Source organism: Schistocerca gregaria, chromosome X, assembly GCF_023897955.1.
Source record: "Schistocerca gregaria isolate iqSchGreg1 chromosome X, iqSchGreg1.2, whole genome shotgun sequence".
NCBI classification, from domain to species: domain Eukaryota; kingdom Metazoa; phylum Arthropoda; class Insecta; order Orthoptera; family Acrididae; genus Schistocerca; species Schistocerca gregaria.
Window position 1 is genome coordinate 512,768,830 of NC_064931.1, and position 12,439 is coordinate 512,781,268.

General features: G+C 40.6%; 1 protein-coding gene across 1 annotated transcript in view; it reads right to left on the reverse strand.

Annotated features, from left to right (window-relative positions):
• The window catches only part of LOC126297684 (protein OPI10 homolog), a 93,237-nt gene extending 81,058 nt beyond the window's left edge, over positions 1 to 12,179 (reverse strand). The window contains exon 1 of the mRNA XM_049988797.1: positions 11,977 to 12,179. Coding sequence (XP_049844754.1) covers positions 11,977 to 12,006 — 30 coding nt within the window. The 5' untranslated portion in view covers positions 12,007 to 12,179. The remainder of the gene's footprint in view (positions 1 to 11,976) is intronic.
• Positions 12,180 to 12,439: the final 260 nt, after the last annotated feature.

Genomic DNA, 12,439 nt, shown 5'->3' on the forward strand with positions numbered 1-12,439 from the left:
ACCTCCCGAAACTTGTCTTCTAAATGCTCCTTAAAAAAATAAAAAAACAACCCAAGGTTTCATTGACAAGAAAGATTTCCCAACAACTCTCGTACATAGGAGGTACTGCGGTGAATAAGCTTCACTGCCATCCTCAGCCAGGCATTCCTCCCATGGTGTGGCCAGGGGGAGGGGGGACAATTTGGAATCGTATTTTGTAGCATTGAAGTTAGACCTTGATTGCTTCGAGACTGCTGGTGTTTGACCACCAGCAAGACATGACGTACTACACTTCCTGGCGTGTCATCCACCCTGATGCCACCCACTCTGACCAGGGGGCCTCCTCATGGGCGCCACCAAGCTGCAGCAAAGGCCATCTAGCAGGATGGCCATTGCCGGGAGTCCCGATGCCCCAGGTTGACAGGCATCTACTCCTTGGCATACGTGGGGAGTTAACGGCACAGGCATCAGCAGAGTGGTCCCTATGTGTTCAGGGGGCTACAACCAACATGGTACATGGTGGCCTCATGGGCTGGATGTCAGGCGCAAACGAGCTAAGGAGTTCATTATCGTCAACAGCGCAGAAAGCGATACTGCACAGAGGATGGGGGAAAACACACCCAGGAGGCCAACCTCGCCCAACAACTGGGGAATGAGTGGAAGTGCAGATCCATGTTGATGAAGAATGCAAGAGGTCTCAGCGCATGATGGACACTATGCACCATGTAAGACACCCTTCCCCAATTGGCTTGCTCTTCGGGAAAATTTTGAAAAATGTAGGTCAAACTCCACAGGGGACCATCACATAAAGGCTGAAACATGTGAGATTCCTTTTAGTCGTCTCTTACGACAGGCAGGAATACTTCGGTCCTATTCTAACCCCCGGACCCGCAGGGGGGACAGAACTTTGAACTTTGCATGTGCTCTATCACTTGGGCTGTGGCAATTTTTAGGAAATTTTTGAAACTGTGAAATTTACTTGTGGTCTATGAACATGGATTCTTTCAAGCACTGGTGTTTGGAATGTGAATGTTTCTGTGCACCAGGGACCTTGGTTCTCGGTGCTTTGAGAGGTGAACAGTGCATGGATTTCTTTCTTTCCAGTCGCCATGGAAAAACCATTTTTGGCAGCCATTCCACAGCAGCTGATGGCTCAACAGGTGGGAAGTCAAAAACATATTGAAGAGCTCCTGCCCTGGGTACCGATTCAGCAATAGGCAGCCAATCCTTTGCCATTCCCATCATGGGAAGAGCATTCGGAAGACTGGGACTCATATATAAAAAACAGCTGTGACAGCACTTTATGCCGCTTCAGGTAAAGGATAACGATACAGCTAAATATCTTTTCTTTTCTTGAATTCAGCTGCAAACTTATTGATTACTATGCAAGCTAGACCCTCTGACAGAAGGTGCTAAACTGACATTTGAGGAAATGTGTTCCTAATTAAGTTATCACTACCAATGGCACCGTTAATTTGAATTCTGCTCACCTCAAGTTTTACCAAGGGTGCAAGCATATGAGTCAACCTTATCAAGCTTGGGCAGCAGAACTCTGGGGGCTAAGTCACAGATTCAAGCTTCTCATTCCATGAAAGAAAGAATTGTATGCAGAAGTGATGATTAGAGATGCACTCATCTGTGCATCACCTGATAAAGGTTTTCACTGAAAGGCTTTACAGTTTGATGCACTTCTTTTGATGACGTATTGCGTACAGCACAGTCATACAAGGTCACACAAGTAGCATGTCATCACTCAGTTTCCCAAGTGGATATTGTCCCAGTAAACAGCGAACCTGGCAAAGTTTACAATTTGGCGGCCAATAGGGAAATTACTGTAGTCCACAAACAGCAGCACACTCATCCTCTGCACATAAACATTGGGTCCCAAGATGAACCACATTTAGACGGGCATATCCTTCCTGCGAGGAATGTTTTCAGAGGCAGAAGGCTGTCCACACAGACAAGCAGACTGTACTAAATAAGCAAGACACGGTCACCAGTTATCTGTCTGTAGGGCAGACGTTCTGCCTTCACCATCACAAGATCAAATGGACATAAATGTTATCAGTTAGAAGCCCATCAACCCATGAAAGATTGCCCAGTAAACTACTCACTTCACTGAGAGTATCTGGCAAATCAGTAAACTTCCAAGTTGATATGGGTGCCACTACAAGTCTCATCAATTTTCAACTATATTTACAATTATGAGCACCTGCACTAACTTTGCAAACCAAATGGATTCCAAATGTATGTCATGAGATGAATAATCCACAATTCTGTCATCTTGACAGTTGGCAATTATAACCAGCAACAAATTTTGTTGAACAGTCATTGAACACAGAACCCACTTACAAAACTGTGACAAGAGAAATAATTATCTCAGGTGTAAACAGTGCTAATATGGAGAACCATTTATGCCTCAACACATATACGTTTTTTGTATTTTCCATCAAATTATTTTATTTTACACGTCTAATTCCATAGGACCAAAATCTCCAACTCATGGAATGTGTCACTACATGAAAATACAACATAGAAGTAATAACAGATAAAAATAAAATGTTTATGAAACAAAAAAAGACAAGCCGTAAGTTCATGTAAACACAATCAACAATATAACACAGGCATCATCTTAATTTTTCAAGCAACTCCTCGACAGAATAGAAGGGGTGACCCATGCTGAAACTCTCCAGTTTTGATTTGAAAGTGCATGGATTACTGCAAATATTTTTAAATTCTTGAGGTAGCTTATTGAAAATGGATGCAGCAGTACACTGCACACCTTTCTGCACAAGAGTCTAGGAAGTGGGATCCAAATCCAGATTAGATTTCTGCCTAGTATTAACTGAGTGAAAGCTGCTAAGTCTTGGGAATGAGCTGATATTGTTAACAAGAAACAATATTAAAGAATACATACATTAAGAAGTCAATATCAGAATACCCAGACTAGTGAATAGGTGTTTGCAAACTTACACCATTTATTGCCCGAATCACCCATTCCAGAGCGAAAAATATCCTTTGAGAATGGGAAGAGTTATCCCAAAATATAACACCATATGTCAGAAGTGAATGAAAATAAGCAAAGTAGACTACTTTTTGTATCAAACTATCACTTACTTCAGATATTGTTTGAATAGTAAAAATGGCAGCATTAAGCCTTTGAACAAGGTCCTGAATGTGGGCTTTCCACGACAGTTAACTATGTACCTGAACGCATAAAAATTTGAACTGTTTAGTTTCACTAATCCTATGTCCATTCTGTGAAATTGAAAATCGACGTTTGGAGAATTGTTTGATAGAAACTGTAAAAACTGAGTCTTACTGTGATTTAGCGTTAGTTTATTTTCTGCAATGCAATGGCGCAGTCGATCTGGGACCCAAGAATGCACCTTATCAATAACTGGACGAACTCTTGGCAGAATTCCACGACTTTTTCCTTTTGGTTTGGGAAAGGCAAAGAATTTCGAAACTTATATTTTGCAAAGACCTACAGCACAACCTCAATTTGTTGTCCCAATGTGATTTCACTGGTAATATGTAGCAAAGTCAAGGAGGAATTACCGGCTGCAGGAAACAGATGTGATCTTACCTATCTCATCAAGTCAGTGGGCAATTTGCCAGGTTATCGTCAAGAAGCCATCCAACAAACTCAGGCTTTGATAGGATTTCAAGGTCATGGTGAATTCTCACACTGAAATGGACATATACGCAACCCCGAAGCCTGATGACATATACAAAGTTGGCAGGCGGACGCTACTTCTCCAAAGTTGAGCTCGCCAAGGCATAGTTAAAGCTCCCATTAGACTCAAGTTCTCTCAAGATTTTAGAAATCAACACAATGTACGGTGTACACATATTTAAGTGGTTGGTCTTTGGGGTCTCCAGTATCATCATCATCATCATTTAAGACTGATTATGCCTTTCAGCATTCAGTCTGGAGCATAGACCACCTTACAAAATTCCTCCATGATCCCCTATTCCGTGCTAACATTGCTGCCTCTTCTGATGTTAAGCCTATTACTTCAAAATATTCCGTGCTAACATTGCTGCCTCTTCTGATGTTAAGCCTATTACTTCAAAATCATTCTTAACCAAACCCATGTACCTTCTCCTTGGTCTGCCCCGACTCCTCCTACCCTCTATTCCTGAACCCTCGAGTCTCTTGGGTAATCTTGCTTCTCCCATGCGTGTAACATGACCCCACCATCTAAGCCTATTCGCCCTGACTGCTACATCTATAGGGTTCATTCCCAGTTTTTCTTTGATTTCCTCATTGTGGACACCCTCCTGCCATTGTTCCCATCTACTAGTACCTGCAATCATCCTAGCTACTTTCATATCCGTAACCTCAACCTTGTTGATAAGGTAACCTGAATCCACCCAGCTTTCGCTCCCATACAACAAAGTTGGTCGAAAGATTGAAAGGTGCACAGATAACTTAGTCTTGGTACCGATTTCCTTCTTGCAGAAGAGAGTAGATCGTAGCTGAGCGGTCACTGCGTTAGCTTCGCTACACCTCGCTTCCAGTTCTTTCACTATCCTAAATACTTGAAACTGTCCACCTGTTCTAACTTAGTTCCTCCTATTTGGCACTCAATCCCTTTATATCTCTTTCCCATTGACATTACTTTCGTTTTGGAGATGCTAATCTTCATACCATAGTCCTAACATTTCTGATCTAGCTCTGAAATATTACTTTGCAAACTTTCAATCGAATCTGCCATCACAACTAAGTCATCCGAATATGCAAGACTGCTTATTTTGTGTTCACCTATCTTAATCTCACCCAGCCAGTCTCTTGTTTTCAACATATGATCCATATATAATATGAACAACAGTGGAGACAGGTTGCATCCTTGTTGTACCCCTGAAACTACTCTGAACCATGAACTGCAATTTTCAAGAGATTTTTGGGACAGCTAATTCACAATGTTGTTCAACCCAGCAGCTCATTTACCAGATCGTACAGCTCATCAGTTTCAATGCTGGACATTGCCACTATCAAGATATGAGATCCAACACATAACAGCATGCCTTCATGTGTAGATGATCTTTCCTGCTTACCCATGGGATCAGACTACAAGTTTGATTAGTAGGAATTCCTTTCTTTGTCTTGGACAACGAGGCTCAACAAGCCATGAATGATTTTCCAATTACAGGAGCCTGAAATCACGAGAGCAGACGCCATTCTCCAAGAAGTTAGCACCTTGAAGTGGCAGCCAGAACAACTGGCCAACAAAAAATCTAATCCACTTTGACATTACTATGTGCTATGTAATATATGCTGGTAGATGGTGTGGTCCTTTTAACTATGGGATACAATTCGCCACAAGCGGTAATTTCAAAATCATTACGCCAACAGATCCTACAGTTGCTTCATCAAAGACATTCGGGAGCTTCCAGAACCAAGCTACTGGTTCAGCACTACACTTATTGGCCAGGCATCGACCAGGAAATAGAGTGCCTAGTTCATCAATGCACAGATGTGCGGAACAGCAAGCAGCCAGTATCATGTTTTTTTACCATGGCCAGCACCCCTCTAACCATGGGAATGGGTGCTATTCTATTTTGCTGGACCCTTCCTGAATACCAAATGACTCATCATAATACATGCCTTCTCCATGTTCTCATGCATGGCAACTGCTGCACAACCACAGTGCAATACACAGTCATGGTGCTGTCTAGGATTTTTGGCACTGAGGGAATGCCACAGATTTAAGTCACTGACAACAGTCAGCAATTTCAGGCACAGGTCTTTGAAAATTTTTGAACTAAGAATGGAGTAAAGCAAATCTGTTCACTTTGCACTCATCCCCAATCCATGGAGAAGTAAGATGTGGTTCTGACATTCAAACAGCAAGTAGAGAAGTACATACAAGATGCACCCATGGAACACACTCTGACACTTCTCTTAAGTTCATATAGAGTGACACCGTTTGGAGAAGAGCCTGCTGGAGCAATTAAACGGTTTTGGCTTGTGGGGCACTCAACTGTGCGGTCATCAGCACCTTTTAAAAGGACAACGAATTAGCTTTCTACTGCCTGTGCTAATGCCTGCACACAGTCCCCCAATCACTCCTCCTACAACGAGTTCTAGCCTGGCACACAGGTATGGGCCCAGGGGTTTAGCCGACAAGATCGGTGTTTAGCTGCCAACATTAGTCAGCAACGAGGATGAAGGGTCTTCACACTAGATACTGGAGAGCAAACTATCTCCAACACCACAGCCAGCTCTGATTATGCAACTTCAGTCTGCATTTCTCTTTTCACCAACCATTTACTGCTCTTCGATTTCCCACTCTTTGGCTGAAGAGGAGCTCAACCTTGAGTCCACTCCCCCTATCCTCCTCCACCTGCTCCCTTCTTATCCTACTGTTAGCTGTTCCAGACCACCACGGCAACAGGTGGAGCATCCAGCCTTCCCTCCGGCTTCCCCATTACAGGAAAGACAGATGCTTGAAGTTGAGGTACCTCAGCCGAGGACATCAACAGAGGGCACAACTAAGGGATGGCCACAACTCGGGAGCCTAGACGTTGTCATGATCTCACCTCCGCTTCAGCTGTCACACCCATATCCCCGCCACTGCCCAGCAGTCCAGCCAATGCTGCCACCCAGGCCACTTTCAGCACTACACTTGGGTCAGATCAGGAGGCTCCTGGTGCCTGAGGTCTCAAGGGGAAAGGTACTGCAGATGATATGGAGGTCATGCACCGGGATGGGGCCGCCCCCCATCCAGAGGGGAGGAGTGTTGTAATGCCCATTTACCACTACCATTTGGCGCCCAGCACAATTCAAGAGTGGTCCTCTGTTCCAGCACACCACTGTTTTGGCCCCTTGCACTGAGCTGAGGCTAGCTAGCTGCAGAATTGGGGCCTGACACCTTAGGATCCACCAATCCACCATCACCCCCCCCCCCCCCCCAACCAGGCGTGAGTTTATGACACTGGATGCGTGCATCTACTCAACACTACCACCATCAATGCTGGTGACCACTATGATAGCATATATCTAGGCCAACATCAGCTTCCAAGACTCAATTCTCTGTTGTCATAATACTGTGCCACACCCAAGATTTTGAAATGCTATGCTGTTTGGTTGTTCTACAGATATCTGCAAGGCGACGCTGGACTAGAACTTTGTTATGGACCTTGTATCGCCTCTGGCTGTTGCTTTCTTGTTGTTTTATTCTGCGTCATCTTGTGTTTGATTCAATAAAAAAAGTTCACTGTTCAGCGTTCATTTGTACTGTGACACAGTAGCCAGTAGCAGTGGGAGTCCCACTGCTGATCCAACTGTAACCTCATAATATCCATTGTGATACAAGAGTACCAGACAAGAACTGGATAACAGTTCTGTATCATCAATGAGCAAAGGCTTTAATTTTTCTTCAGCCATGCAATGACTGCCAATATTGAATGACATTAGTGGAATAGAGTGCAACTCTCACACAACAAAGAGGACATCAGGCTGCTGTCTCGCCTATATATGCAGTCCATTGTACCAGCCCAACAGTTAGTAGTTATCTGACATGTTGTGGCTTGAATACAGAGAAGATTTTCTTCAGGCATGCACTCACAAAAGACTATCAGGACATTAAATGAAATCTAGTTTCATTACTAGGATACTTCTTCCAAACAATTAAAAGAATAAGATGTGGGTGTTTGGAAACTGAACACAATATAAAGCTTGTAGACTCAAGTCATTCTCTTTTTTCTTCTTATAGACAGGTGCAACTAGCACTTTATTCCAGTCTGTTGGGACTATTCACCATGGAAGAGATCCACAATAAATATGAGTTAAGAAAGGAGCCAGTAAGCAGAGTAGTCTCTGTAAAACCAAATTTCAGCTGAATTAGGGTCTGGTGTCTTATTTGTTTACAGCTGGTTTAGCTGCTTTTCTGGCAATGAAGTAGATTCTTCTCACACTGTACACAATATGTTCGATAGAGATATTACCAACAGTACCTCAAAGCATACTGGCCAACAGTCAGCCGAGTGGGCTATACCAATAGAACAAGAAGGGCTTGCTCAATGCTCTGGGCAAGAATGTGACTTCTGTACACAGGCCACTTGATCTTACACTAGCTCTAATAATGGACTGCTAGTGCTGATGGGCAGCCAAGATTGTTAAGTTGAAGTAGACTTCACATTTCTTGAACACACTCACTGCAGATATTGCTCGTGTGCAAAGACTCTAATGATAGCATGGTGCTTTACCATGGATAAGGAGGTTGTTTAAAAATGTTTGTGTGGGTCTACCATGTGAGAAGTGAACTGAATAAAACTCCAATACAGTTATATGTACTTTACAGTACAATTACAAGATACAGTTATATGTACTTTATTAATATCACAATTATAATGGAAACGCATTTGCAAACCATGGAAGTCAGCAACAGACTACTACAGAGGGATGAGTGAAACCCCCACAAGTATATACCATCTCCATGAACACACTTGGTAAAAACAATTTAATGGTCACTATGGATGAAGAAGAGATGCACTGAGTTTACTGGCAATTACATTGCAAAATAAAATAAATTGGGCTGTGTTACAATACTTTCTTAGTATACTTTGAACTACCACTCAGCTGAAACTGCTTCACTATGAACTACAAGATAAATGAGCACTCTGTGAGTTTATACCGTACTACAACAAGCTGAGCAACTCTGTGCATACTAGCAGTGATTATGTTGAACAGAATCATAAAATGCAGCTGCACCTCTCAGTCATGACTGATTTAGTAACAATTCTTTATGAACACTCAGTGTAGATGTGTATCACAAACAAAATTACAGTTGTACACCCCCACACCAGGTATTACAGAAGTATCAAAAATAATTACTACATGCCTTCTGCTCACTTAGTCAAAATATACATTAAGAACTCTTAACATATGGAACTGGCACCAACAAAAACGGCTAGCAGTGGAGTGACTGTCTGATGTACTCATCAAACCAAACTGTCAAAGTGGAATATGTACTACGAATTAGAACATCAGCAATAGATGCTGTTGAAAGAAAGAAAGAAAGAGAGATGAATACAAAAGTTTGTACTGGAACAAATCAAAAATAACGTAGAACAACTTGAAACATTCAAGTAAGTATGCTCAGAATAATAGCACAGAAATATACATTTGCTTATCGAAAACACATTCAATTCATAGATTTTTCATCTCTTTATTGCAGATCGATTATAGCCTCTTGCCAAGAATATACTGATGGCAACAACATGTTCATTATGTTGACATATTATGGGACTATGAGCACAAGGACAGCAGATATTTTAAAAGAAAAAAAGAAAAGAAAAAAAATTATCATTTCTTTTTCAACTGAAGTTAGACTGTGTGTCTGAAAGCTAATAATAGACATAAAACAAATTTTCTTCAGCACGAATTAGGAGTATATAAATTACAATGTCCTAATCGCAATGCCTGTTACATACGGCGAACTGGGAGAAGGCTCGAGATGAAATTTTGTGAGTGTGTGGCATTAGAGGGGAGGGATATAGTACAAAAAACCAAATTTTACTGCTCATCTTGTTGACATTGGAATGATCCTCCTGGTCTGATGTCGCAACTGAAGCTGCTACATAGAGGGGATATGGGCAGATTTTTGGACCTCCTGGAGGAAATGGAGATATTTTGTTATCAGAGAATTTCCCACCTTGCTGAATGAGCAGGTAGCAATGAGAAGCAACCAATTATGGGAGATTTTCGAGAGGCCCCTAACTAATAAAAACAAGGGGCTTTCAGAGGTTCAAAGAAAGACACACAATACCTCGTAAATACAGCTTTACGTAGTGCCGTGTGATGGCTCATTAAGTGACAACAAAATTCATAGCTCATGAACCAAGCCATTTTCCAGCAGCCACATACAGTGCATGCACCTGCATTATTATTAACACTGTTATTGTATAATAAAGATTGATAAATTTTTATAAGTAAATTTGAATATTGTACCTCCTTGAAATCATAACACTGGTTCATACTTGACAACCATATAAGTTAGTTTTTGTTATTTAAGCCAAATTGGAAGAGAGACTTATGCACTCAGTGTGTGATATGTATCCATAACGTATAACTTGTTTTAATGTTGGTAATGATTATAGGTTTCATACAAAAACCAATGATATTAGTACAGTATTTAAGGATGGCATTGTAATTTTATGTAAAGCTACTACATTTAATTTTTTAAATATATTTTAATAAATATTGTATACAAATGACAGTTATAAAGAGGGTGCTAGTTACTACTGACGTCACACACCAAGGTTAGCTGGAGGGAAATGTAAGCAGCAAACTCATTTAACTGTTTGTTATTTGTAATGGCAATGTGGTACACATGCGATTTTGTTTATGATGAGTTGTCATGACTTGAATATAAATGGTACATGTAAATTTATGGTTTGCAAGCTGCTGTATTTGTGATCAGGTTTTAATTGATATTTTAATGTCTGATTCTCATTATGCTCTTTTGTTCATGTAGCAATGAAGATAGCTACATAGAAGCTGTAATCGATCTGCAATAAAGAGATTAAAAATTTACAACCGATGCTGCCCTACCTCCTATATTGGATCTCATTAATGTAGTCGTGGAGCAAAGTGTCCCTAATGGAAAGACACTTGAAGAGTATATTATTATTCACCGACAGTTTAGCACATATGCACGCACACACAGAGGTGCTTCTTTCATATGGACCCACAAAATATTCATACTTAGCTCAGACAAACACAATTTTATTACACTGTACTCTAATAAAGAAATATTCGAGCACTATATATGGTGCCGATTTTGTTGCTGCTCAGTTGATGCTATACTTTTTATTTCCTCCTGTGCTAATTCTCAGAGAGAAAGAAGAGTAATACCAGTAACAACTTGTGTAAACCACTCTACTCTTACTTCACATCAAATTATTTCTCTGACTGATAAAAACACACATTTTCAGACGCAAAATCTGTATACAGATAACTGAAATTCTGTGATGGCTTCACAATGCTATCACCGAAAATGTAAGAAAAATCATGAAAACAGAATGTTGACTTCTCAAGATGATACAAATAAATAAATAATTACATTCGTGTTGAGAAATTTATTTAATAACAGATGTTGCAATATGCAACCTGTGGTTTCCGGATGGCAGCCATAAGGTAGGTTACACCCCACAAATGCACTTGAAAGCACGAATAAGTATATTTTAATGCTGAACTCTGCAAGTGGAGTGTATATGTTAGTATTAGATTCAATTTCGGATGAACATTTATGTTGTTCCCAATCACTAAGAGAGGAAATCATTCACACTTTTTAATATTTTCAGTCTATTACTGATTCTCCAGTGAAGCAAGGGCAATAAGATGAGGTGGGATCGCCAGGTCAGCCTGCTACCACATTCATCAGATTTCCGTCGATGTTCTAACATACATGGCGAACGTAATTGTGGAAGATCAGGAGGGAAAAAAAAAAATGGCTGAGTTCTTGTTGAAGACATCATCTAGGCATTTGTCTCAAGCGATGTGGAAACAGTAATTAATTCCACTGCACAATGCAGATTTGAATCCTGCTCCTATACACGAGGGTTCTAATACAAACATATCAATTTATCATCACCTGCCGGTGTTAGTGGTTTCTGCTGCTCAATTGTTTATCATTCCCCGTTTTACACAACATATCAAAAACTAGACCTGTCACTTTTTTCGTCGAGGTGCATTACATTTTTAATCATGACATATAAAATGTGGATGCGCTATTAACAACAACAGAAGTTTAACCATTGATAGGCGTTTCCCAATACAATAGCATTAAAATTCGATGACTATGTCGTGTATTCAGTTTTGCTTCCTGTTTTCAACATATTGCCTAAGAATAAAAAAAAACACTTAATTAAGACACCTTCTCGAGTGTTCGTATTGTCTATTAAGTTTTGAAAACAGTGTGCAAGTTCATATATGTTCAGAACACTATCGAATAAGATATGGTCATACACTATGAAATATCTCACCAGTCTTCCAGAAACTATTACACCAAACATGCCGGTAAATTTGTTTTATTTATGTAGGTCATACACAACTTTCCGCACGCGTTTTTCTCGGCAAGACAACAAGTCAACAAACCCTTACACCACTTCAAAACACAAACATACAATCCTGAATCCGTGCAGTGTTCACAGATGTTATTCACGTCGACAGATCGACCTATAACAATAGAGGTAAAAATATTTTACCTCCATGCCTATAACACAAGAAGCACGGCATTAATACTCAAAAACTTACTGTTTTAAAAGAAATAGTTATCTTCTGTAATATAGAACAACATATCATAAATTAAAAGGCATTACTAGATCTTTATCGCCCAGCAATGAATTAATATCTCCATAAAAGGGACTTCGAGGTCATCATCATCTGTGTTCCGCCCTAGAGGGTAGGTTTTCATGTGCAGCTCTCCATGCATTCCTGTCATTTGCT